We start from the raw sequence: 26,605 nt of genomic DNA, 5'->3' as shown, positions 1-26,605 counted from the left end.
CAGGCCAATTTAACTGTTACACTTGTGTAAAATCACCAGCAACAACTGCTTTATGCAGCACAATGAGCTAGTAGCTAACAGCTAAAGGTTGTGTTTGTCATGTTTAAGATGATGTTATGGCAGTAGAGGCGGTGTACTTTGACGATCAGCCTATAATCCCACCCATGTTTAGGTGGCACTATACAGCAGTGTAAAAGCAAGCTCAGAAAAGTAAAGCGAGTAGATTTGAGGCAAGTTTACGAACCGTAAAGTGCAGTGGAAAAGTGCCAAAAATACATAGCACACAGGGGCCTGGGTAGCTCAAGAGTATTGGAGCTGATTACCACCTCTGGAGTTGCTAATCAGCTCCAACATTTCAGCTTAACTGAAATTAAATCTCAAAAGTGACAGATATTTTAAACGATTTGGAAATAGTTTGACGATAGCATGTTGCTATTCACTATTTTATTAAATAGTAGTATATGTATAATTGACTTTTACCTCATCCATCTTGGATTTATTATTTCACTGAGCTTGTTGCAGTCTGGGATTGCCTTTTCTGCAAAGGATCCATGCGATGCTGCCTTAGAATTAGGTTTAAAAAAGATAGCTTAGGAGAACGTGTAATAAAGATGATGCTGTTAAATGCATATTTGGTAATTTATTTATTTTCTGAAATGTCAGACAGAGTTACAAACCACAAGTTGATTTCACACTGTAGCTCATACAATTCACTGCAACTCAATGTTCAAACATTAATGAAGATATCGACTTTCTTTTTCCAGTGGACGATGATGAAATCTCCATCCCCCAAGATGCATCTGAAACAGAAGAACCCGCAAGTTCTTCATGGCTGCGTTGCGTTCTTCAGTGAGAAAAAGAGAATGAGAGAGAGAGGGAAGAAAAAAAAGAGAGAGAGAAGCGGGAGGTCGAACGAGGGTTAAAAAGAATGTACTGGAAAGGAAGAAAAGGAGGAGGGTGGGTCAAGGAATGATGATGGAGTGTGAGAAATAAAGTGAGGGGACTGGAGTGGAACAGATTGAGTGACTGGCAGAAAGGTAGAGGCAGCAGAAGCGAAAGAAGCAACAGACTGTTTTCAGTATTAACGTTGATCCAATAAATCCTATCACGTTATGCGTTTGAGAGTATTTATAATGGTTGGTGTTTCCATATATAAATATCTATTGCATTGTTCATCACTGTTGGGCTCCTGTCCAACGCTACATTAATGTATATTGATTTCTCTGCCACTGCCTCTTTAAATAAACAAATACTTTTTATTTACTTCAGCTGGTCTTTTGAGTATTATTAAGCTGTTTCTTTCTTTTTCTCCAGCTATTTTCGTCTTCAAAATTCATTTATTTTCTTCTTGCTGTCTATTTAATTTAAACCAGTTAATAAGCATAATTAGTATTTCAATCTTTCCTCCAATCCCTTCTCCCCTCCCTCCCTCTCTTTTTCTCTCTGTCTCTCCCCCTCTTCCACACTCTCGTTCTCGCTCGCACTATTTCTACATCTCTGTCACTACGGCAACCAATGCTTTTCCCCACTTCCAGGCTCTCTCCCTCTCTCCCACTCCCTTCTTAAGCGGCAAGAGGTAGGCATGCAAACTGATCTGTATTGAATGTGTGAATCTGCATGTTTTCGTGTGTGTGTGTGTTGTCTTCAAGTTGGAGTGTAGCATTCTCATGCAGCTAAATCTGAATACAGATGTTCAGCTTTGTTTGATGGGTCAAGATGTGGTTTGACATAGGGAATGGATCCACAGGTGTTTATGCGAGTGTGTTTTTCTGTGAATACAGCACTATAAAATATGATCTGCTATTTTAATGATTGATGAATTCATGCATGCTCAGTTTCGATCTGTGTGAGTGGGCGTCACTGTATAACGTGTATCTGAGTTGTGTATGTGTTTATGCAAATTAGTGTGTTTATGTTTGTGTGCTTTGGGAGCCAGCAGGGTATTTCTCCACTACAGCCATCTGTTTATAGTCTTTTAGTCAATGTCAAGACTGAACCCTCCCCCTCTTCATCTCTTCCTTTCTCTCCTCTCATCCCTCTCTTTCTATGTCATTCTCATTTAAGAGATGATTGGAGTGGCGAGGACTCAGTGAACAGACAGAAGCGATGGAGCGATGGTAAGGAAAAGAGAAAAGGCTCAACATACGAACACACTGCCTGACTGTTTAGGTTTTATCCTGTTAGTTTCCTGCAACTCATTGAGTTGCATCAGCTTCTGCTTAAAGTCAACACAAAACACTGTTCGCAGCTCATTTTACTTTTGTAACTGAGTGAACAATTATATTCAACAAGAAAAATGCCTCCGAGTGTCCTAAGTGAAGTCGACGTAAAATTAAAGTAATCTCTGGAAGAGCAAGTTGTTTCACTTTTTATTAAAAATTCGATGTGAATTGTCATTTAAACCCCATTTTACTTCTATAGTGTGACATATCCTAAGGAATCAGGATATTCAGTGGAAGAAATGTAGGGAGGGACCATCAGGAAATGATTGGATTGCGAAAAGTGTGCGTTCCATACCAGAATGGAACCATACCTGAATGTGAGCTCACTAAAACAATGCCAAAGTAACTGTCTGGTTATTGATAAACATTATTCAATAGCCTGAGTGGCCTAAGTGATGTCAACAGAAAAGGAAAGTCATTTCAGAGGAAGAGCATGTATTACATTCTGATTTCAAAGTCTACGTTAATTGCCATTTGCAACCCATTTTGCTTGTGTAGTGTGACATATTTCCTACTGAGAAACGGTATTCTGTTGGAAAACGTTTAGTGGGACATGATTGAAGTGAGATTTGAGTATGAAGAGTAGATGTCCCATACCAGAATGGAACCAGACCTGAATGAGAGTTTGCTAAAACAATGTAAAAAAAAACTATTTGTAAACATTCTTCTAAGTTACATTAGCAGAAAAGAAAAGTTATTGCAGAAGATTTGGATTTAGTACATATTGTAATTGGCATATGTATTAAACAGTAATAACATTGTAATTACAGATTTTGTAGCCAAATCATCATGTCATTTAAAATAACACCAGGAACGTGCATTAAAAAGGAAATAGTCTCAATTTTGAATTCAAGTTGATTTAAGGCCTCTTTCTATCTCTTTGCAGTCTTCTCTCAGTTGTGTTTTCTATACATCTCTACACTGTAACACAGTTGCAGTTAAATTCACAGTAAAGTACTGGCAGCTGTGGTTGCAAGAAATTTACCATGAAAAATATGGTGACCATGTTTTAGGCTATACGGGATGTAATTTTGATGCCTGTATATTTAAGGTTCACTACCGTTTATATTATTAAATGATTTAAACTTAATATGCTAACCTTCTGGAACTAAAAATCTCTTATTTTCACTCTAAAAATAAGCTGTAAAAGTCCACATGATGACTTAGTTCATCAAGAGTGTCCATTTACAGGAGCAATAATTAATACACATGTAGTTTTACTTACACAAACACAAAACACCATCAGGATAACACATGTGACACTAAAACAATGCAATTACCATTAAATAAACTACATAAAAAATAACACAGAACACCACAATGTAAATAACTGATATTAAAAACAAGAAGAAACATAAATACGTCCATAAAAATAATTAAATATAATGGGTCTCTTTTGATGGGAGAACACCAATTTTTTTTTCACCGTAATTTTAACAATACCGTAAAAGTACATGTATTCTCTTGTTAAACATAATATACATTTTCCCTGTTAATTATACATTAAAATGATACTTTTTACATCAAAATTATTTTATTTTGTACAATATTTTACCATAAAATTTAATATATTGTCATTAATATAATTCTTTACCATATATGTTACAGTAACTACACATTTGCCATTTAACTAATTACGTTTTTTACTTTAGCCTTTTTATACATTGTTTTACCGTTAAAAAATATGGATATTTTTTACAGTGTAGTTTTTTCCTTTTCAGTCCTTGTTTGTTTTCTTCTTTTCTTCTTCTTAGCTCCATCTCTCCCCACACTGGATTCATTCCCCTTTGGAGCTTCCTGCTGGTCACTATAGTTTTTTGCGCTGCAACCGGTGACACAGATGAGAGAAAGTGGGAGGAGCTTGGTGAAATGCAGATGCCAGTCACAGCGCAGGCCACAACAACTCAGCTCTGGGCAGTGGACTGGGGTCCCACACAGCCACTGGAGGAGGAAACCCATCACTTCTTGTCCGGCATTGAGACTGATAGTCTTCGGATGACCACCACATCTGAGGACTGGTCGCATCATCGCAGTGCGTCTGCCAATCAAACACAACACCCAACAACAGGAGATGAGAAAAAGATGGAGACAGATGAACAAGACAAGGAAGGTTGGTATCTGTGAAATTGTTTTTTTTTTTTCTCCTGAGAGCTGCACTGCCGACAGGGCTCTTGGCTCGTGTTGTTTCTTCATAGCAGATAATGTGTGCTTAAGGAGAGCTCAAATTTCGCTCCCATTGAGCAAGAGGCAGGCATCAATCCAATCAATGCAGTTTTACCTGATTTTGACTCTACCCACACTTTTACACCTCCATATTTTCCTTCTTTTTCTCTCCTGTAACTGCTTATTGTTTTTTTTCAATCCTCTTTCTACACACACCATATTTTTATTTTTTTTTTCCTCTGTTTCTCTTTCTTTTATCACTTTATTTACAGAGTTGTGCACCATTTAGAGTTGAAATGAGAAATGCCTTATACATTTTAATGAAATTCTTTCATTTGAAATGTGCAAACAGGATGCCGAATTCAAATTAGAATGGAAGAAAATGGCATTTAAATGGAACATTTCAGTATTTTTTCTTCCTATCATTACCATTCAAATTTGAAATCAACTTCCTGTAAGGCGTGACCAATTAAATTCCAATTCCAAGTCAGTAATTGAAAAGGAGCCAATTCTTAAAGGGATTTCACCGACCACATCTCATAAACAGCCCGATCATGTAGATTTACACTCTAAAACATCAGAAAAATAAGATCCTCCTCTTTGAACATGCCACACAACTTCTTGTTCAGTCATTTGCAGATCTCAGGCTTCTGCTGAGAATGAGGCACCAAATCACTTGCCCAGACTTTCGGCTTCACTGTGCCTCCTTGGTAGAACGAGCTTCCCAACTCCATCCGTGAAGCAGACTCCCTCTCTGCTTTCAAAATCTTTTCCATGAGCACGTGACCACACATAATATATACTGGCGGCCACAAGTTTGGAATAATGTACAGATTTTGCTCTCATGGAAAGAAATTGGTACTTTTATTCACCATAGTGGCATTCAAATGATCACAATATATAGTCAGGATATAAATAACATGAAAAATTACTATTACAATTTTTAAAATACATTTCAGCAATGACAGCTTTGCAGATCCATGGCATTCTAGCTGTCGGTTTGTCCAGATACACAGGCGACATTTCACCCCACACTTCCTGTAGCACTTGCCATAGATGTGGCTGTCTTGTCAGACACTTCTCACACACCTAACAGTCTAGCTGATCCCACAAAAGCTCAATGGGGTTAAGATCCTTAACACTCTTTTCCAATTATCTGTAGTCCAATGTCTGTGTTTCTTTACCCACTCTTTTGGCAACATGAGTGGTACCTACACGATATTAGGCAATTTAATGTGGCTGATCGGTGTATAATATTATTCTTGTTGCACTCTTATCTGTGTCTTGGATAGCATTTTTCTGATGCAATTTAAACTTTGTAATGCAGCACTGTTTGTACTACTGTCTCCTTAAAATGAATCACTTGTGTTGTATTCTTCCGTTTTTTTGGAAGTGTCTGCCAGACGTAAATGGATATTTCACCCCCAAAAGACAATTCTGTTATTATTTACTCATCCATATGACTTTGGCCACCATTCACTTTTATGGCTTGGAAAAAGAGGCTAACATTCTGCCTAACATCTCCTTTTGTGTTCCACAGAAGGAAGAAAGTCAAACAGGTTTAGAACAACATAAGGGCGAATAAAATTTCAAATTCAGAATCTTTGCCTAGCTGTCTTTTTAAGCTTCTTTTGCTTGACTTATTTTTCCTGTGCCTTCATTTTTTTCTTTAGTGGACCCACAGTTTTATGTGACAGTGACAATTTCATCTCTGCTGATTCTCTCTGCGGTCATCATCTCTGCAAAACTGTGGTGAGTTTCAACACTTCTCTGCATTCTGTCATATGTCACCTGAAACTGCTTTTGTGTGTGTGTGTGTGTGTGTGTGAGAGAGAGAGTGAATGAACAATCAGTATGTCATTACACAAGACAGATTTCCACAAAGTATCAAACAAGGGTTTTGCTGTTTCGATAAGAGTTCCCCGTAGAACTGTTAAAATTGTCATCAATGGATATTCTAACTCTGCAGACAATAACTGTGTGGACACCATACAAGGTTTTATTGTGCTAGTTTAATTAGAAATGTAGCCTAGAGCGTTTGGGGCCATCAGGTACAAGACTGCATTTTTACTTGCTTGGATGGCAGCATTTGATGATGCATGAACAGATGATCATTAAAATGATATAGAGAGCTGAGGAATGGTCCATATCATCCTAAGAGCAACTATAAACACTAGGTGACAGGTTATAAGTCTGATATATTAGTAACTTTAGTTTATGCTAGAATTTTCCACTCACTGATTTTAGTTCTATTGGAATGTGTCGAACCAATCACATGCTGTCGTTTTGGTGTGGCAAAGCAATGATGCAGGTGCTGCAAATCAGATATTATGGGAATGTTTGTGAGCTTGTTTGGAAGATAGATGAAGAGGTTTAAAACTGTCACATTGCAAATTCCTGGTTTTAATTTCAATGCAAGGCTGCTGCTCACATACAAGATCAGACCAAGGCTCGCTCCCGAGGCATGAGGTGAAGGCGATTTTATTGCATACACAAGCTGCATCTACACAATTAATCTCTGTATGCCGTACACTTGCCATGACACCCTCCTGCTCATGTAACAATGCCCAACCCTCCTTCCGTCATTCAATCAGAAGAGAGGTGGAGAGAACTCACTCCTTAGTTGGTGGAGATAAGTGTGTGTGTCAGGGTAGAGCATTAATATTACGTGTGAGTCTCCACATCCGCACACTGTGGGAACTCATGCCGTGTCTGCCACACTTTGTCTTCCATATGGCTGCTGGGTAAATATAGTTTTAAATGAATATTTCAGCTTCTCTCCCTCCCAATATCATCAATACATCAACCATCAAAATAAAATATTAATAAAAATAATAACAATATACGTTTTCAAATAAAACAGAGTAAAAACAACAAACTTTCAGCAAAATAATAATAGACATTAAAGGGATAGTTCACCCAAAAATGAAAATACTGTCATTATTTACTCACCCTCATGTTTTTCCAAACCCACAAGACTGTGATACAGAAAAGAGATGTTAGGCAGAATGTTAGGGACTAACAGACTCAGTCACCATTTACGTTGATTACATTTTTGGGTGAACTTTCCCTACTTTGTTGTACAGACAGAATTAATGAATGAATTAGTGAATATGATCAGAGCAGTGGTTGGTTTCTGAGGATGTGCAGATTAAATGTAAATTTGCATTTAAAATTGCATTGCAAAATTCTATTTGATCTCTTTTTAAGAAAATATGGAATGAGGTTTGAGTTTTTTTTTTATTAGTATTTCTCTTTTGTATCTTAAAATCTCTCTTTAATTTACCCCCTCTGTTTTTAGCTGAAGGAAGTCATTTCATTTCATACATTTCATCACCAAGTGAATGAACTTCTTGCCAATGCCACTCAAGCGTTTGCCGACTTTCCCTTTCTGCTCCATAATCTCTCTTTTCTTCTTTTCTGTACTTCTTTCTCTCTTCAGTGTCTGTATTCTTGATTCTTTCTCTTGCTGTTTGTTCTCCTAATCGCTTTCTCTGGCTCTCTGTCTCTCACTTTCTCTCACTCAGTTACGACCGCAGTCTCTCCCAGCGTCCTCCCCCCCTCTCTCTGTCCATCCCTCGTTCCATAGCTCAGGAGGACAGCAGGCAGACACTGCACAGCACTCCATCCTTCCCTGACAGAGAGAGGTATCGTGTGTGTGTGTGTGTGTGTGTGTGTGTGTGTGTGTGTGTGTGTAAGCGTAAGCCTGTGAAACAGAGGAAGGGTGCCAACACTGGTTTAAGTACTTATGTTTTGTGTGTGTGTGAGAGAGGGAACCAGTGAGAGGTTACCAGTAAAGCACTGCACTGTCTGAAGATCTGTGCAGAGTATGGTGAATATAACTTTACATTTTGGAATTGGTTTAGAAATTGGAAAAACCCAGAGCCAAGTCTGTAGATTAACAGTATATGTTGTGTATGAGTCCTTCAACTGTCCTGAGAGGCCAAGCTGGACCTCAACACCACTGAGCCACCTACAGTACCTGGAGGTTTGTTTTTTGAAACATTTGAATGATCTCTATATCAATTCTTAAAGATCGATCTTTTACTCTATGTGCAACCCTCTACAATGATAGGAAAACACTCGCATTTACGGCAAAATATTTGGCAACTTGCTGGTAAATGTTCATATTTCACTTACCAGTAATTCAGTAGTATAGTGGTGAAGTATTCAGTAGTGAGATCCTTTCACTGCTTGTTGGGATTAAAAGTTGATCTGTGTGTGTGAGACCAAAGATGCGATCCATGCATCCATTTGTCATTGAATAATGTCTTTTTTAATCCACTTTCTGTTATTTACAGTCAGTTGTTGACGATAAAAAAAAGAAAAATGTAATTCTAATAAGACATAACACAGATGAGATAATGCAATTCAAGTCTCTCTCATTAACATTTGCTCATATACAAATGCTCACTACAGAAGTGCTTGTTTCTTAAAGAGACAGTACCGGTGTTCAACAAATCAGTGTAAATAGTACAATGCAATTAAACAATACACAAGTAAAAAAATATATATATATAATATGTGCAATATAATATCAGATTTATTGATTAAATTATTTGATTTGTTCATTTTTAAAAAGCTAAAATGTGACCAAAATGATGAAAAATAAATACAATATAATTAGTCAAATTAATATTTTCATAATGTACCTAGTTAGAAGGTCCCCTGTATAATTAAAAGCATTAACTGGGAGGGATTTCTTTCATGTGTAAACAAAAGGGACATTATAACTGAAACATACCCATATGAATCGATATTGAATCCTATCCAACCAACCAACAGCTTGTAAATCGGAATTGAATCGAATCAGGAAATCTGTATTAATACACAGCCCTAGTGGACAACTTCACCATTTAGGACAAACCAGGGACTCATACAACTATCACAAAAGGCTGCAAGCAGGTCATTAAAGGAGGTAACACTTCATATAGGAAACCAAGTGAATGTAAACTTTTGAACAGAAGTATTTGTGTAATTTCAGTTTACTTAGTAATTTCAATTACTTTGACTTGTGGAATGTACAGTATGTAAATATCTGTGATATCCAAGATTCATAAGGGATGTACGAAATTTAAAAAACATATATATACAGTATATATAAACATCTAGCAGATTGTGAAAGCCTTATGTAAACTTACTGACTGATTTATGTTTAAAACCAAATTGCATATTGTGTTTAACTACATATGTGAAAATGAAGGTGATTATAAGTGTATGTTGTCAGGTCAGTGGTAACTGCTTGCAATACTAAACAGTCAATTAGACACTGCTGTGTATTTTCCTCAGTCTTTGTGAATATTTCAACTGGAGAGACAGATTGAGAGAAAAAAAAGAGTGAAAGAAAACACTCCATCCATGAAATCAGACCTCTTCCTCCTGATCCATCGATTTTAGAATTTAAACTCACACTAGATAATAGAGTGAAGCTCATGTTAATTAAATTTGCCGTCTCTCCTGCCACCTCTATACCCCCTCTCCCTCAACCTTTTTACCCCATGCTACAGGATACCGGTGGTCAATCTTTGAAGAGCTGACTGTTTCGAGCGTGATAATCATTCCTGTGGGCTTGATGTGGACTTTTGGTATGGCCACTGGTGTGAACCCAAAGGCAAACCTCTCTGAATGTACATAAAATCTTGATATACACATGCAGATATATGGATGAATTCATCCTGTCAGACACTCAGATTGCAATGTGGGTTTGTGACTTTAGTCCTAAGAGAGATCTGGTGTTCTAATGGCTTTTTTGGCTTCTACTTTCTTTCAGTGCCGTTCATACAGTATTATATTAATTAGCTCTCAATGCAGCCATTAACAAGGGCTTAAGGAATGTTCCTCAACCATGAGCACAATCATTAGCTACTGATTTTGGAATAAGCTGTGATGTATGTAGTCATTCATTTAATAACCACCATGACATGCTTGCAGTAGCCTTTCTGTCTTGCATCCAAAGGTCTAAAGGCTACGTCTGCCTACCAATGCCTTTATCGCACTTTGTGTAGCATTTATTTCAGCTTAATGTATGACATCAATTATTTTTAAGGGTTAAATATAATTCATATAAAGTATATAGTGTTTTGTTTAATATGACTCTGTCCTATTACAACAGTGGACTGCATTGACGTCAACTGTTAAAAAAATATCTTTGGAAACACCTCTGCAGTGTACCCATATCATTTATGGCAGTTAATCGACAAATGTTTTTGTAATTATGGATTAACATCTGGTGAGGTGATTGTGAAACCTATGTAATTCTATTTCAAGTGTTGTTGTAATTATTATTAGCATTATATTTTCTACGTCATGGCCATATATCTCTACTTGGTTGCATTGAAACACACAACCTTGATGGAGTTCATTGTTTTATTGGCAAGCAAACTGCATATAGCACTTTTATGCATTATTCAAGATTTATTTCATGGGCATTGATAAGATCTGATGTTATTCCAGGTTATTTTATTTATGTAGAGCACAATCCAGAACTTTAATTTGAAGATAAAATTAAAAGAATATTGACATTTCCATTGTATAATTAGTTCAAAAAGAAAACGACACAAGTTAGTTTAAAGTATAGCGAGGCAGCATGAAACTCTGGGGTTTGTCTTTTATATTTATGAACTGCGGCTATCTGAATGGTTTGGTTTTTTTAGATGTTGGCAAGCTTTTAATTTTTTTTTAAAGAAGTTCTGCTTTAGGCTAAGTTTTCATGAAAATCCCAATTTGTACTTTCAAATAACCATGTAATTCATGAAGGAAAGTGAAAATACAAATTAACCACATAAACGAAACTGGAAATATTCCCTCACCTGCGCTGTTTGAAGGTCCCAAAGTTTTAATTATCCATTAAAATGTATGAGTATAACACATTATTTTCAGTAATTATTCATTGATTTTACACTTCAAGCACAAAAAGCTACACCTTGTTAAATATGTTCAGAAAAGTTTTACATTATGTATGTAGCACTGCCTTAAATATGTGGTTCAGTGTACTACCAAATCAATAAATAAAAAAAAGCCATCTCTGGTGTTCTAAAACATATGTATATGTATCTGTGATATGGATTTTAAAAGGACTGTCAATATAAATGTTACTCAAACATGTAATTGCTCACTCCATCCTGAATCTTACACAGGTCAGATAGAAGACAGGGACACATATAAACATGCTTCACACTATCTCAAAGTACACATACATATGCATATGCAAGCTGCAAGAGTTCACAGCTCCCATCTGGTTAGAGACTGAGAAACAGTGAACCTCAAACACACTGACTGAAATTAACAATACTATTTATAGAGAGAGAGAGAGAAAACAGGATGAGTGTGTAAGAGGATCATAGATTTTCAGGTGGATGTATCTCCACAGAGACAAAAAGAGAGAAGCAGGGGTTAATGTAAAAGTAGATCATTACTCTCCGCTTTTATTGTACACTTCATTTCTGAGCAGGTGCCACACGTTAATTGCTACCATTACATACCATTATGCAGGAGACAGAGAGAGAGAGAGAGAATTGCTTTGCAGTATAGGCAGCAACATGAGCAACAGACTGACCTTTTTCTGGCCGCATAAAGGCCATTTCACGAAACACATTTGTGGAGTTTTTATGTACGATCGTAAGAGAGAGAGAGAGAGGGAAAAACAAACCTCAGTATTATTTCGGGGCTTCTGCATTAAAGTGTGGCTAATTAATGCCATGACCTCTTAACAGACATGTCCCCATTGAGACGAAACATTTACCACCACTTAACATTAGAGGAAAGGAAACATGAAAGCTAAAAACTACACAGTGTGACAGATGGATATCATTTATTCATTGGTTTCATCAATTAACCTCCAGATTTAATGATGAACAAAACAAACAGGCAGAGAAATGAGTGAGTCAAATTAAATGACATTTACAGCATACACATACATAAACACGCACAAGCACACAGTGTTGTGTAAAAGTCCTGTATTTAAAAAAAAATTTTTTATAGAAGGTGACTGTGTCTGAGAACTGGCTATCAGTTTGTTTATCGGTCTATCCAGCAAACCTTTCCAGAATATTTATGTCTCTGTGAGTCGGTGATCTCAGTGCTTTTGTGGATCAATTAGACTTTGACCAAATCTTTCCACTCCCACGAAGCCTGAAAGGTACAAAAAGATTGTTTTGAATTTGAGATAAAAACAAAACAATATTCTTAGTAATGTATTTTTCTGATCATTAGGAATTGGAATCATAAGAAATTATAGGATTTAATAAGAAATATTGGTAACACTTTACCATAAGTTTCCATTAGTTAACATGAATTAACAATGAACAATACTTATTAAGCATTTATTGATCTTAGTTAAACGTTAACTCCAACATATACTAATACAGTTTTAAAATGAAAAGTTGTATTAGGTAACATTAGTTAATGCACTATGAACTAACAAAGAACAATTTTATTTTTATTGACTAACATTAAAAAAAGATTACTAAATTATGTAATAAATAAATTGTTCATTGTTTGTTCATGATACCTAATGCATTAACTAATGTTCACGAATGGAACCTTATTGTAAAGTGTTACAGAAATGTTTGGTGGCAAGAAATGCTATTCTTACAGTATTTACTTCCCTCAACAGTGCGTTTTTAAATTATGAGATCAAAACATTTGGTAACATTTTATTCATTTAATGCATTTCTTTTTATAAAAATGTCACTTGTTACAACACTTATTTGCGTTTTTAACCACACTTACCTACTGGTCCTATTCTGATCTAAGAACTGTAATTATTATTGAACAGTAAGTAGTAGCTTAATATACAGGCTAGACATAGCCCTGAAATGCTAATGATTCAGCTCCACTGTGACGCCTTTAACGCCTTGGTCAGATCGGTCCTGAATAAATTATACTTCTTAACTCACACCCTTCAGTGACAAAGGAAAAGCAGTGGTGATCAAAACCCCTCTCTTTCCAGAGCACATGAGTTTTCCAAACCAGGACAGAGACAATTTTAAACTAATCAGGGTTTAATTAGGACTTTAAGCCTGTGGGTGATTTCTTATAAATCACACTTAACTATAACTGAACAACACTGAACAACAGTGAAGAAAAGAGAATGCACACACATTTATAAATCATATGCAGTGCCTACGCACTCAAAGAAATGCCATTAGTGAATACAGACTCCCTGCTCTGTGATTCAGTATGAAGTAATGTTGTACATGTGTAGTGTGGTCAGTAATAGACATGTAAAAACTAGGACTAGGAAATATTCACAATACAGTTACAATGATTTTGCAGTAAATCCAAATTAAGCAACTAATGTGCTTTTATTTGGCCATTAAGATTTCTAAAAAGCATGTCATTAGACTAGTTTTGCCATTAATACTTTTAATAGCTTCTCTGATTTAAACTTAAGTAGCAAATGCAGTGTTAGAGTTGGTTAGTTCGATTCAGTTCTGTGAATAAGTTCATTCTGTCCATTTCAATGAATCAACTGAACTCTGAGCGATTTGATTTGTGTTATTTAAAGTGTAATATTTTCCATATTTAAATTGTTCTATTAAAGATGTATGTACATCAATATTGCTTTTTATTAGTATTTATTGTTATATTGGTACATATAAATAACAAATATTAAATATCATGCCTTGAAAACATGCTTTGATTACCTTATATATTTTTTTATATTTTATTTTACAATATTTTTTTCTTAACAATATTTCAAATCAAACAATATTTGTTCTGAAGTCCAAAACCCTTAAATACAGTTCACTTACCCTTTGACCTTTGAACTCTTTTTTCCTGGTTGCCTTGGTTCCTGAGAGGAGGCAGGGTCTCTTGGCTCAGCCGGCTGGTCTGCATCTTGATTGGATGCTGCACCAGCTGGGGCGGGGCCTGATGATGGTGAAGCAGAGCTTGCCTTAAGGGTTTTCTGTAGATTTGATACCTAACAAAAATATGAGAAAAAGGGTGAATTTGCTTTTCAAAGAGGTAAATTGAAAAGTAATCCTTTAAAAATAGAGGAAAAAGATTAACACCACATCCACATTTTAGAAAACGCTCTCTAAAGAGGATACATTTGAAAACGTAGTCTTTGCATTGTAGCGTAGACAGGGCAAATGGAGATATCTGAAAACTATGATGTATTCGTTGTCATGTGATTTATTCAACCCAAAACAATCAAGATGGTGGCCCATGTTGTAGTGGCATTATCGTGACTGATATTCACTTTGAGAGCATTTTTAGGTTAAATGTTACACTGAACTAGGTCTGACCCCTGATAGTCGACCAAACGTGAGTCGATGAGAATAGTCTTGGTTGACCAAATTTTGATTGGGGTAATTTTCATTAAGCAGAGTTAGGTTAAGCCTACACAATAAAGCAAGACACCTTGATTTCAAACTTTGAACTTTATTTTTTATTTATTTTAACAAAAAATTCAAATGAAACTGGAAAAAGTTGCAATTCAAATGTGTGTTGTTCTGGCAAAGAACCTACTTCATCAGTGCATTCTCTAACTGTTGGGTATTTTGTTGTCCGTGAAAATACATTGTGTGTGAATAAATTTGTTTTGTTCCCTCTGTCACGACACACACAATAAATATCGCAATATCCAATTACTTCGGCAACCCCTGGGCTGAGGGATCAGTGAATATTCTTGCTTTAGTGATCTTGCATTGAAACTTTCATTTAATTTATTTAAAAAACAAAGAACTTAAATCAATTACATTTCCAAATTTAAACTGCACTCCAACTAAATGAAAAAGCATATAAAATAATGTGATGTGTATTATATATATATATATATATATATATATATATATATATATATATATATATATATATATATATATACACACTCACCTAAAGGATTATTAGGAACACCTGTTCAATTTCTCATTAATGCAATTATCTAATCAACCAATCACATGGCAGTTGCTTGAATGCATTTAGGGGTGTGGTCCTGGTCAAGACAATCTCCTGAACTCCAAACTGAATGTCAGAATGGGAAAGAAAGGTGATTTAAGCAATTTTGAGCGCGGCATGGTTGTTGGTGCCAGGCGGGCGGTCTGAGTATTTCACAATCTGCTCAGTTACTGGGATTTTCACGCACAACCATTTCTAGGGTTTACAAAGAATGGTGTGAAAAGGAAAAACATCCAGTATCGCGGCAGTCTTGTGGGCTGAAAATGCCTTGTTGATGCTAGAGGTCAGAGGAGAATGGGCCGACTGATTCAAGCTGATAGAAGAGCAACTTTGCCTGAAATAACCACTCGTTACAACCGAGGTATGCAGCAAAGCATTTGTGAAGCCACAACAGGCACAACCTTGAGGCGGATGGGCTACAACAGCAGAAGACCCCACCGGGTACCACTCATCTCCACTAAATATAGGAAAAAGAGGCTACAATTTGCAAGAGCTCACCAAAATTGGACAGTTGAAGACTGGAAAAATTTTGCCTGGTCTGATGAGTCTCAATTTCTGTTGAGACATTCAGATGGTAGAGTCAGAATTTGGCGTAAACAGAATGAGAACATGGATCCATCATGCCTTGTTACCACTGTGCAGGCTGGTGGTGGTGGTGTAATGTGTGGGGGATGTTTTCTTGGCACACTTTAGGCCCCTTAGTGCCAATTGGGCATCGTTTAAATGCCACGGCCTACCTGAGCATTGTTTCTGACCATGTCCATCCCTTTATGGCCACCATGTACCCATCCTCTGATGGCTACTTCCAGCAGGATAATGCACCATGTCACAAAGCTCGAATCATTTCAAATTGGTTTCTTGAACATGACAATGAGTTCACTATACTAAAATGGCCCCCACAGTCACCAGATCTCAACCAAATAGAGCATCTTTGGGATGTGGGGAACGGGAGCTTCGTGCCCTGGATGTCCATCCCACAAATCTCCATCAACTGCAAGATGCTATCCTATCAATATGGGTCAACATTTCTAAAGAATGCTTTCAGCACCTTGTTGAATCAATGCCACGTAGAATTAAGGCAGTTCTGAAGGCGAAAGGGGGGTCAAACACAGTATTAGTATGGTGTTCCTAATAATCCTTTAGGTGAGTGTACATGCATATACACACACACACACACACACACACACACACCTTTCCATTGGTGTGACTGATACTTACCGTCAGGCAAGTATCAGTCTAAACATACAGGCGAAAAATTTCTTGCACAAATAAAGACAAACAAAACAATTATAAATGTGAAAATAATAATTATAAATGGTGATAATAATCACTGAAATATAAATCATGGCTCGAGGTGAACGTGTTTTTGTATTATTTTATGCTATAATCACAGATGCATAAGCTGCAGATTTGCACTCACAATGAACTGCTCTGTGGAATTAAAGTGAACTGAACTCAAAACGCCTCCTGAGCTGAGATGTCTGAGGTAATTTGCAGAGCACTAATAGATGGTACTGTTCTTGCAACACAAAACAAAAAAAAAAAATCAGAAGACAGAAACAAAGAAACAGTGAGAACCTTTTACATGCGCATGTTCCACAAGACTGCACATCTCCGTATCAGCATGTCATATATGCACATAGATGGCTTTCTGTCATCTGTTTTTCATAATATAATAAAGTGTGTTTCTTCAAGCACATGTCTGTGTCTCTACGGGCAAATTCTTTGTAATATTAATTTGATAATAATAATAATAATAATAGCCTAATAAATAATAATAATAATAATTAATACATGGGAAACTTTATATTTTTAAAGGCTCACTATTATGGTTTAGTATTTCTCTGTAATGTAGAACAGTCTTAGCAATGTTGCTTATAAAATTCTTTCTCAAGCCATGGAATTCAAACCATTTTCTGATGCCCCCCCAAAAAACATACATTTAAGTAATTAAATTAATATCATAAACATGCAGCTAGTTGACTAATGGCTTAAATTAACACCTACTAGTCGACTAGGAAAATCTTTGGTCAAGGGCAGCCCTACTTTGAACAATCTTCAAATTGCATTCTTTTAACCTTTTTGCACGTAAATTTCTTCTGTACTGACGGACCCCTCAGCATGAGCTCTTTAATGCGTGCTGTAATTTAAAAAAATCCAGCAGATGCACTGGAGGACAGATTATATTACAGCAGGTGCAATGAAGGTCAGATTATATATATTATCAAACATATAACGTGGTTTTTAGATGTATATAATGATAGATAATATGTGATCGTGAATCCGCTTGCCAGCTATGCACGCCACCATATTGTTTACATGCAATGCAGCATGGGATTCTGAGTTCTCCACAGAAGCATAAAAGGTTAAAAAAAAAACCACAAAAAAACCACAGCCCTTCTCCACTTGAATGGGAGAAGGCTTGATTGTACCGACTAGTTTGTATATTCTTTGTTTGACGTCAGAAAACATGGCCACATTGCTGTATCAAAACGGTGCGCTATGACAGTAAAGGCTTTAAATTTTCATTTAGTGACTGTTTGAATGTTTGTAACATAGAAAATTAAAGACTTGGTGATGTTGAAAGACTATTTGAGAAGCTGGTTCATTATAACAACCACTTCAGTCCCTCTTTAGCTGGTAAATAGCAGCACGAATGCAGATGGTCCCAGTTTTATCATACATGTCTGAGCCCAACATAGTGTAATCACACCGGTTTGATCGCACATGCAAAAGGGTTAAAGGCAACAGGACGTTTACTCGGAATTGCAGTCCACAATTGTGTTTCAGACCACACATGGAATGGGGATTTTTCACATGCACCATGAAATGCCGTTTTAAAAAATATATTCGGATTGACGTGGATGTTGCCTAAGGCTGAAGTGTGAAATTTATGCAACACTAGCACCAACAAAAGCAATTGAATAAATAAACAATGGTTGAACCAATTTTATCACGTCGGACTGGCTGGGCCACTCAAACAATGAGATAATTGGCAGCTGCACTGCGTTTTTGCATTTCAAGGAAAAAATACCCCTACGAATAGCTGACTTAGAACTTTATCTTCATTCAAGCTGGAATAGAAGAAAGTGTTTTACCATAATCAGTCTAAAGTTTTAATACAGTTTAGATTGACCCCTCAAAAATGGGCTTCACATTTACTAGGTCTATGAGAATTCACACACACACCTCTGTCTCCACTTGAACTTTAACCTTGAGCTGGCTCTCTCTGTACTGATTGGCTCTTGACACCTGCTCCTCAATGCCACACAGAACTGCTTCACAGCCTGCACACCTGAGAGAGACAGAATATTTCACACTAATGGAAAGGCAGTTCATTTATAACTTCAACTAAAGAATCCATCTCTGAAATGCATCCATCACCCAGCACACTGACAAACACAAATGCACACTTACCACTCCTGCAGTGTGTTGGCAATGTTGGGTATTTCGTTGGGGCCCAGGTCTCGACCTATGCTGCAATCTACCTCTACCTGCTGGTTCCTCTGGTCCAGTTTGCCATGGATAATGTCACTGTAAACAGCCTCGATCAGCAGGTCTTCTAGCTCACGCACATTCTTCAGCTCTAACTGCTGGAGCAACAATGAGTACGGCAGACACTGCCAAGAGAGAGAGAGAGAGAGAGATTTTTTATTTTGTTACTGATGAATAGTACGCTCTTGGGGAAGTTAAATATTATAATTTGTCCTAGAATATTATAATAACTTGAGAATATTGGATTCTTCAATCTTGTAAATCAATAACACTAACTGCTATACTACTAATACCTGTGTGTTGATCAGTCTTAAAGGGATAGTTCACTCAAAAATAGAAATTCTGTCATCATTTACTCACTATCATGATGTTCCAAACCATATGACTGACTCGCTTTTGTAGAACATAAAAGATGATGTTAAGCAGAATTTTAGTCTCAGTCACGATTCGCTTTCATTGTATGGGGAAAAAAGAAGTGAATTGTGACAGACCACAATAAAAGTGTGTATATTCTTTGTTTGATGTCAAAAAACATGGCATCAAAACAGTGCGCTCCGATGGTAATGGCTTTAAAATTTCATTTAGTTATTGTTTGAATGTTTGTAACAAATAATAAAGACATTGTGATGTTGAAAAGACTATTTAAGCACTAAAAGTCTATATGGTTCCACATGTTAACCAGAATGTTAGTCTCAGTAACAATTCTCTTTATGGAAAAAAAAAAAGATGCAATGTACAGTGCTGTAAAGATTTATTTGCCCCCATCCTGATTTCTTCTGTTTTTGTGTATCTCTCATACCAAATTATTTTAAAAGGGCAAACAAAATCAAAAATAAAACAAAGGCCTGTGAGAAAAAGCATTTGCCCTTTTAGCAACTAAAACCCCAAATCTGTGAAACTGCATTCATAATGGGGTTCAGCTGGACTAGACACACCCAGGCCTGATTACTGCCAGCCCTGTTCAATCAAATCAACACCTTTTCAACAAAAAGGTCTCACCCAGTAGCACGCTATGCCAATGTTGAAAGAAATTCCAGAAATGATGACGGAAAAGATGATTGAAATGCAGCAGCCTGGGAAGGGTTACAAAGCTATTTCAAAGGCTCTGGAACTACAAAGAACCACAGTGAGAGCCATTATCTCCAAATTTGGCACAGTAATTAACCTTCCCACAAGTGGCCGACCTTCCAAAATTCTTCCAAGAGCACAGCAATGATTCATCCACGAAGTCACAAAAAAGCCAAGGACAACATCCAAGGAACTGTAGGCATCTCTCGCATCAATAAAGGTCACTGTTCATGACTTCACTATCAGAAAAACACTGGCCAAAAATGGCATCCATGGAAGAGGGGAAAGCGAAAACATCTGCCAACCCAGAAGAACATTAATGCTTGTCTGAATTAACAAAACACACCTTGATGATATTAAAACCTTTTGGGAGAATGTTCTGTGGACCGAGGAGTCGAAAGTGAAACTGTTTGGAAGACGGGTCCCGTTACATCTGGTGTAAATCAAACACAGAATTCCACAAAAAGAACCTCACACATACGGTCAAGCATTGTGGTGGTAGTGTAATGGTGCTTTGATGGGCCCAGGGTGACTTGCAATAATTGAGGGAAACATGAAATCTTTTTATTTTTTACTATGAATTTTCTCCCCAATTTGGAATGCCCAACTCCTGATGCGCTCTAAATACTTGTGGTGGCATAGCGACTCGCCTCAATCCAGGTGGTGGAGGATGAATATCAGTTGCCTCCGTGTCCGAGACCGTCAATCCGTGCATCTTATCACATGGCTTGTTGAGCATTACAGCAGAGACATAGCACATGTGGAGGCTTCACACTATTCTCCGCAGCATCCACGCACAACTCACCACACACCCCAGAGCGAGGACCACATTATAGCGACTACGAGGTGGTTAACCCAATGTGACTCTACCCATATTAGCAACCGGGCCAACTGGTTGCTCAGGAAGCCTGACTGGAGTCCCTCAGCACACCCTGGATTCGAAATTGTGACTCCAGGTTTGATAGTCAGCGTCTTTACTTACTGAGCTACCCAGGCACCCGGGAAACATGAATTATGCTCTCTACCAAAAAATCCTAAATGAGAACATTTGGTCATCAGTCCCTGAGTTGATGCTCAAACGCATCTGGATTATGCAGCAATGATCCAAATCATAGGAGTAAGTCCATTTCTGAATGGCTCAAAAGAAGCTTAATTAATGTTTTAGTCAAAAGCCCAGTCAAAGTCCTGACTTGAACCCGATTGAGGACCTTAAATGGGCAGTTCATGATCATACTCAAAATAAATTATAATTTGAAAACTGTATTTTGTGTTTACTCAGGTTGCCTTTGTTTTATGTTATATCTTGTTTGAAGATCTAAAACCATTTAGTATGAAAACAACACGAAAATAGAAGCAATCAAGAAGGGGCAAATACTTTTTCATAGCACTGTAAGCGAATGGTGACCGAGTCCAAAATACTGCCTAACCTCTCCTTTTGTGTCCAATGGAAGGAAGTATGGCAGGGGTTTGGAGTAACATGAAGGTGAGTAAAATACATAACTTTTATTTTAATAACCCATGAGTTGAGGATAGACGAAACCTTTAGGTTGGAGGCAAGGCTGATGATTGACAGGTGGCGGAGTTTGTTCTTCTGGGCGGGTGTTAGTTCAGGAAGCGAGGCTGCCCTCTCTAAAGGGAACACATCCATTACATTAACATACAGTATATTAAAACCAACCTTTCACAAACAGCACAGCCAAGAGGAAATAAAGCAGATGGCATTACAGTCCCGGTAAAATTAGCAACAGAACATGGGCCAGAGACTCCTGCTTCCACCTCACAAGAGCAAACTTATTTTGGAAAGCAAAGGGCAGTGTATACAGAGTAAAACCTCATTTTGAGTCAGAGTAGAGAATAAACCCACTGCCTCAGGGGGCCAATCTCTGGCCGGATCATTTGTTGTCATGGTTACCTTTGTAGTCGCAGTAGGTTCCATACGCAAAAAGATTAAGGAGCTGATACACTGGAGCATGGGGACCTGTCTCCAACTAAAGGGAGAGAAATAAAGAAATGACACAGACGTACATTACAGTGTTGAAGTTTTAGTGGGTTAATACTTTGCTACAGTATATTCACAAGGGATGTACCGATGTGTCGGCTGACAAACTTTAAATTGGTTACAAGCATGAAGACAGCGATATAAAACAGAGATCGCTGTCTTCATGCTTGTAACCGATTTAAAGTTTGAAGATTTTAAGTGGCACTTCTAAGAGCAAGTAATATTTCATTTGTCTCATTCGCACATTAATGTGGGGAAAAAAGCAGTTGTGAAGCAGCACTTACCTATAGGCTACATGATATTGGAAGGCATTCAAAACAATTGGAAACCAGCAGACTTTGACTGAGATATCGGTATGACAACGATTAATGCTACATGATTGATTGAATTAAGACTGAAATTGCAATATGACCTTGTGTGATTATTAAATCTTAAAAAGCGGTATTTAAACTGTGAAAAAAGAAGTGTAAAAATGTTTAAGTACAAAATAAAAAAATTTCACATCAATCATCATATATACATTTTTTGAAGGCCTATCTTTTTTATTTTGTTATCTTGTATGTATCAACCTGTCATGTGTTCAACAAATCCAATGTTCATAATTTTTGTTAGAACAGTGAAAAAGATTTGTTCCTCTTTATACATTTTTAAGCATTCCAAAAGTAAAACAGTGATCTGAAGACAAAATAAGGCAAGTTGCAAAATATTTGTATAGTTGTCAAAATTTGTATTGGCCAAAATATTCATATCGGTGCATCGCTAATATTCACACAGTAGGACATTTTTTTTTCCAAGTCAAATATTTAGACATAGCAGTGCAGAGCATGATGAAATGGTACAAGGCTATAAGCAGTGGAGGAGGGTATGTAATGCATGTAATGTAATCTGTGGGATATGGAAGTGGAGGAAAAGATGTGAATTGAGGCCAGATAGTTTTCTCAATATCTAATGATATTGAGTTGTGTTTATTATTTATTTTTTATTTTTACAACAGTGCATTTTGTATGATATTAAATGCAGTGACGTCCTGAATGACAAAAAACCCTTGAGTTGTGATCTGACTGAATTGAATTGATTTGAAGCAGATATCATATCATGAAAGAATTTGATATTGACATATTTAAAAGAATCAGATCCAATGTGTGGTTTTTCAGTTAAGACTAAATTAAACTAATCTAATTTGAATAGGACATTGGGGGGAGCATTTGGGCTATGTTGGAGTGTGAATACAACCTTAGACAGCCTGACATTAAAGGAATAGTTCACTCACATATGACATGCACAAGTTCTGCCATAAACGTATTTATGGTTGACACAAAATTAATATTAATTCATTAAACGTGCATGTGTCAGCGCACACACACTTAATCTCACCTCACGGACATTGGGCAGTTCTAGTATGTCTGAGAAAACGTAGAGGCCTGGAGTCTCCAGCAGAGAACTGATGGCCTGAGCCAGAGCTGAACCTGAGAGTGACAGCAGCTGATCCACCTCCATCTGACAGGAGGAAAGACAAAGAAATGGGACAAGGAGAGTGTAAACAACCACATAACCATGTCTCAGGCTTAAGCAAATGTGCAAGGACAAGAACATTGTGAAAGAATGAGGTAGATATTTAGAGCCAAACAAAATTAGATAAATATGCACATTTTCCCAATGAAGAAAACTACATTCAGATCTGTACCTGCATGCCTCAATAATTCATGTGCAATAACCTTATATCATCGGGCTTGTTAAAGTGCTGTTGGTACAGAGCAATATGCTTTCAACGACACTGATGCAGGAAATTAATATGACAGGTAGCTCGTGGTAAAAAATAACTTCATTAGCGAGGTGAACTTATGCATGACACACGTTCATGATGATTAAAACAACGCTGCCGAGTGCATAAAAAGATTACTTCTCAGAGACAGATTCATTTAAAAGCACATTTTACAGATAAGACCATTTAGGGAATTCCATATGCTAACGAACACAATATATGAGCTATTAAAACATTTATTTTTCCTAATTTGGTAAGATATAGTATTATTATACTGAACAAACGTGAGACGTTTCTGACTAGCCTGTTTCTGCTGTTGTAGAAAAAGATAATTAAGTAAACGATTTGAAACCACTGATGAACAACAGATTTACCTGTTTAAATGCTGTCTAAACAGTCGCTGTTGTTCTATATGAACTGGAAGTATAAATTAACTGTAGTGTTCTCATGCTCAGTGCTGCCGGTGTTGTTGATCAACCGGGTATCATGTTAACTGGGGATGTGCGCGTGTATGGGTATAATTTTACTTGAATTTTCAGCAGATTCGTTCAAATTGAACTGTCAATGAGTAAAGAAAGACGTTTTGCACATTATAAAAAAAAAAATAAAAAAAAATAAAAAAAAAATGTTTGTCGTTTCAGTTGAGTTTGAGTTGTTTCATCACTTCATTTAATAGCGATTTTAATGATTTCCCATGTTGACGTGGGACACGTCATGAATGGGAACTGGCGAGAACACTTGTCAGAGCAGTAAATCGCAAGTGGAATTATTTTATATACAACACTAAAGCATCATAGGCTGATGTGTGTCAATAATATACTTTCAATTGATTTTGTTCTCCCCTTTATAATGAATAATGGCTTAATTAACCATGATAGAGTAACATTTTCATACCATTGAAAATTAACAAAGTGATCCAATAATCACTAAGAACAGGGATGCTTGTTCGTGGTAAGTCATGCTGATAACATTACTCAACGGCCTGGGTTCAAATCCTGGTTCATCAAGTGTTATGATGCACTTTTAATAGGTCTATTGAATACTAGACGCAACTTATTATCTTGTTTTGAACAAATCTTATCAAAATGTAACAAACAAAATTATTGTTTCTGAAGAACTTTCTCATGCTTTCTCAGAGGATAATTTATCATTGGTCAGTTTGAGCTTTGTCATGCTCTCCACTCTTCACACAAAAACAAAATTACACTTCTGACAGATCATATTTTGGCAGTGTCATGGGTAATCATAAATATACGACACTGTCATGCACAGAACGTTTGAATAGTAAAGGATATCAATATATAAATTTAATTAAATTGACTATGTTTACTGGGAAATTGAACCCAGGTCTTTTCTCATGGTTATAGTCACGCAAGACCAACCGGCCTTTCTATTACAGGCAAACAATAATTTTCTTAAACTTTTAAAAGTTTATTTTTTTTTTAATAAATGCAAGTAAATTAAGAGTATATGCCCCTTATTGACACACATCAGCCTATGATACTTTAGTGTTGCAAATGAAAGAGTTCCACTTGCAATTTACTACTCTGACAAGTGTAAACGCCAGTTCCCATTCAAACCAATACCACACTCCAACATGAGAAACCAGATTGTTACCATGTAAAACCATTAAAATCGCTCTTAAAACTGTGTGAAATTTATTGGAACAGACATCGGTGAAAAAAGCGGGTTAATAATGATGCTAACATTTTCTATAGTGTGCAAAACGCCTTTTCTGTACTCATTGACAATTCACATTGCACGAATCTGCTGAAAAGGCAAGTAAAGGTATTCACATGCACGCGCACATACCCAGATAACATGATCTCCAGTTGATCCATAACACCGGCATGATGCTTGTCAACACAACAGCAGTTAGGCCTTACCTGCATTAACTGCGTTTTAACATAAACATACTATATCAAATACATTGCTGCGCATGCTAAAATGTGTCATATTTACGTAAACCCCCTTTTCGCATGCTGAAACGTGCAGGCGAATCGATATATTTACCTTACTAATAAAGACTGAGGTTGTTGGTCTCAACTGTGCTACCAGTACTACTTCCGTTAGCGTCATACGACTTAAAAACGTGCTCTCTGATTAGTCGAATAAGGAAAGGGGGGGTGGCGTGACTATAGAGTGTGAAATTGAGTGGACACACATCGCCCCCGTATGGTCACGAGAAGTTACGTGTATGAAAAAAACAAACAAAAAAACACTAACCAAATAAAAAAAAATCAGATATGCCAAGAATTGTGTGCCTAGCATCGAAGAGTTATAGTTATTTTAAAGGTTTAAGGAAATGTAATTAGACCTAAATCTATAACTGGAGTTTTCCCACTTGGTTTACATGTCGTAACTGTAGTAGGGTATAAAAAGGAAACAAACTGTTATAATGTCTCATAATTGCTGTTTTATTATTAATACATTAGTTTTTGTCGGTTATTTGTGTGTTCAAATGGTTGACGGACGTCCTATTAAGTCCTAAAGCGATTGGGAACAGAAGCCAGCTCTGCTAAAATACGACCAGCTAAAACCAGCCTAAGCTGGATATCGAGCTGGTCACCCAGCCCGGGCAGCTGTTTTTAATTTTTTTGGCTGGTTTTAGCTGATCTCTCAGTTAAAAAGAGCACCCCCAGCAAACTGGTGCTAGTCTTTTAGCAGGTAGGGCTGCAGAAACCGCAATGTGTGCCTGACGTGTCAAAAACAGTATGTAAATATAAAAGTACATTTGTTTGTGTTTAACTCGTGTTTTGTTCTCTAATAGGCCTAAACGTTGTTTTTTTTTTTTTTTTTTTAAAGATCTAATCGTGGTCCTGTTTAAAGTACAATTTTTATTTATAAAATATTTAAAAAATAAAATCAGAATGTAGGCTACTCAATATGTGCTCTACTTCAATTATTTGAAACAAACAATTTAAACAACAATCTTTTGTGTTTGCTTCTATTTCAAAAACATGTGTGGACTCTGTTTGATTACATAAGACT

The 26,605-nt window shown here is 36.8% G+C and overlaps 3 protein-coding genes across 5 annotated transcripts in view; 2 read left to right on the top strand and 1 right to left on the bottom strand.

The window, feature by feature from the left end:
- si:ch211-154o6.3 (uncharacterized protein LOC563854 homolog) overlaps window positions 1-1,277 on the top strand; it is a 28,693-nt gene extending 27,416 nt beyond the window's left edge. The window contains exon 13 of the mRNA XM_052143456.1: window positions 765-1,277. Within this exon, the coding sequence (XP_051999416.1) occupies window positions 765-853 (89 nt within the window). The 3' untranslated portion in view covers window positions 854-1,277. The remainder of the gene's footprint in view (window positions 1-764) is intronic.
- A 226-nt stretch (window positions 1,278-1,503) lies between these two features.
- LOC127655857 (PILR alpha-associated neural protein-like) lies at window positions 1,504-11,667 on the top strand. Of its 2 annotated transcripts, XM_052143880.1 has the most exons (6): window positions 1,504-1,576; window positions 2,065-2,117; window positions 3,977-4,332; window positions 6,059-6,137; window positions 7,913-8,032; window positions 9,893-11,667. In XM_052143880.1, the coding sequence occupies exons 2-6, from the start codon at window positions 2,107-2,109 to the stop codon at window positions 9,912-9,914; spliced, it is 588 nt and encodes a 195-aa protein (XP_051999840.1). In that variant the 5' UTR covers window positions 1,504-1,576; window positions 2,065-2,106; the 3' UTR covers window positions 9,915-11,667. The 2 variants fall into 2 exon arrangements, with proteins under 2 accessions (XP_051999840.1, XP_051999839.1); XM_052143879.1 differs by lacking the exon at window positions 9,893-11,667 and having other exon boundaries at window positions 7,913-8,854.
- Window positions 11,668-11,890: 223 nt separating this feature from the next.
- LOC127655855 (COP9 signalosome complex subunit 7a-like) lies at window positions 11,891-26,580 on the bottom strand. Of its 2 annotated transcripts, none has more exons than XM_052143874.1 (8): window positions 25,628-26,580; window positions 23,227-23,349; window positions 21,766-21,841; window positions 21,394-21,482; window positions 18,708-18,910; window positions 18,480-18,585; window positions 14,141-14,310; window positions 11,891-12,515 (listed from the first exon to the last, which is right to left on the bottom strand). In XM_052143874.1, exons 1-8 carry the CDS (start codon window positions 25,691-25,693, stop codon window positions 12,476-12,478), a joined length of 873 nt encoding a protein of 290 aa, XP_051999834.1. In that variant the 5' UTR covers window positions 25,694-26,580; the 3' UTR covers window positions 11,891-12,475. The 2 variants fall into 2 exon arrangements, with proteins under 2 accessions (XP_051999834.1, XP_051999835.1); XM_052143875.1 differs by lacking the exon at window positions 25,628-26,580 and adding an exon at window positions 23,989-24,012 and having other exon boundaries at window positions 11,893-12,515.
- Window positions 26,581-26,605: the final 25 nt, after the last annotated feature.

Source organism: Xyrauchen texanus, chromosome 15, assembly GCF_025860055.1.
Source record: "Xyrauchen texanus isolate HMW12.3.18 chromosome 15, RBS_HiC_50CHRs, whole genome shotgun sequence".
In the NCBI taxonomy this organism is placed as follows: Eukaryota; Metazoa; Chordata; class Actinopteri; order Cypriniformes; family Catostomidae; genus Xyrauchen; species Xyrauchen texanus.
The sequence above is the reverse complement of the archived record's forward strand: the minus strand, read 5'-3'. Positions and strand labels throughout refer to the sequence as shown.

Coding starts and splice junctions, on each gene's coding strand:
- LOC127655855 (XM_052143874.1), bottom strand. CDS start 25,693: ATGACGCTAACGGAAGTAGTACTGGTAGCACAGTTGAGACCAACAACC. Junction 21,842..23,226: donor AACTGCCCAATGTCCGTGAG/GTGAGATTAAGT, acceptor CTCTCCCTTTAG/TTGGAGACAGGTCCCCATGC. Junction 12,516..14,140: donor AAGAGTTCAAAGGTCAAAGG/GTAAGTGAACTG, acceptor TGTACCTTTCAG/GCTTCGTGGGAGTGGAAAGA.
- LOC127655857 (XM_052143879.1), top strand. Junction 4,333..6,058: donor AGATGAACAAGACAAGGAAG/GTTGGTATCTGT, acceptor TTTTTTCTTTAG/TGGACCCACAGTTTTATGTG. Junction 6,138..7,912: donor ATCATCTCTGCAAAACTGTG/GTGAGTTTCAAC, acceptor TCTCTCACTCAG/TTACGACCGCAGTCTCTCCC.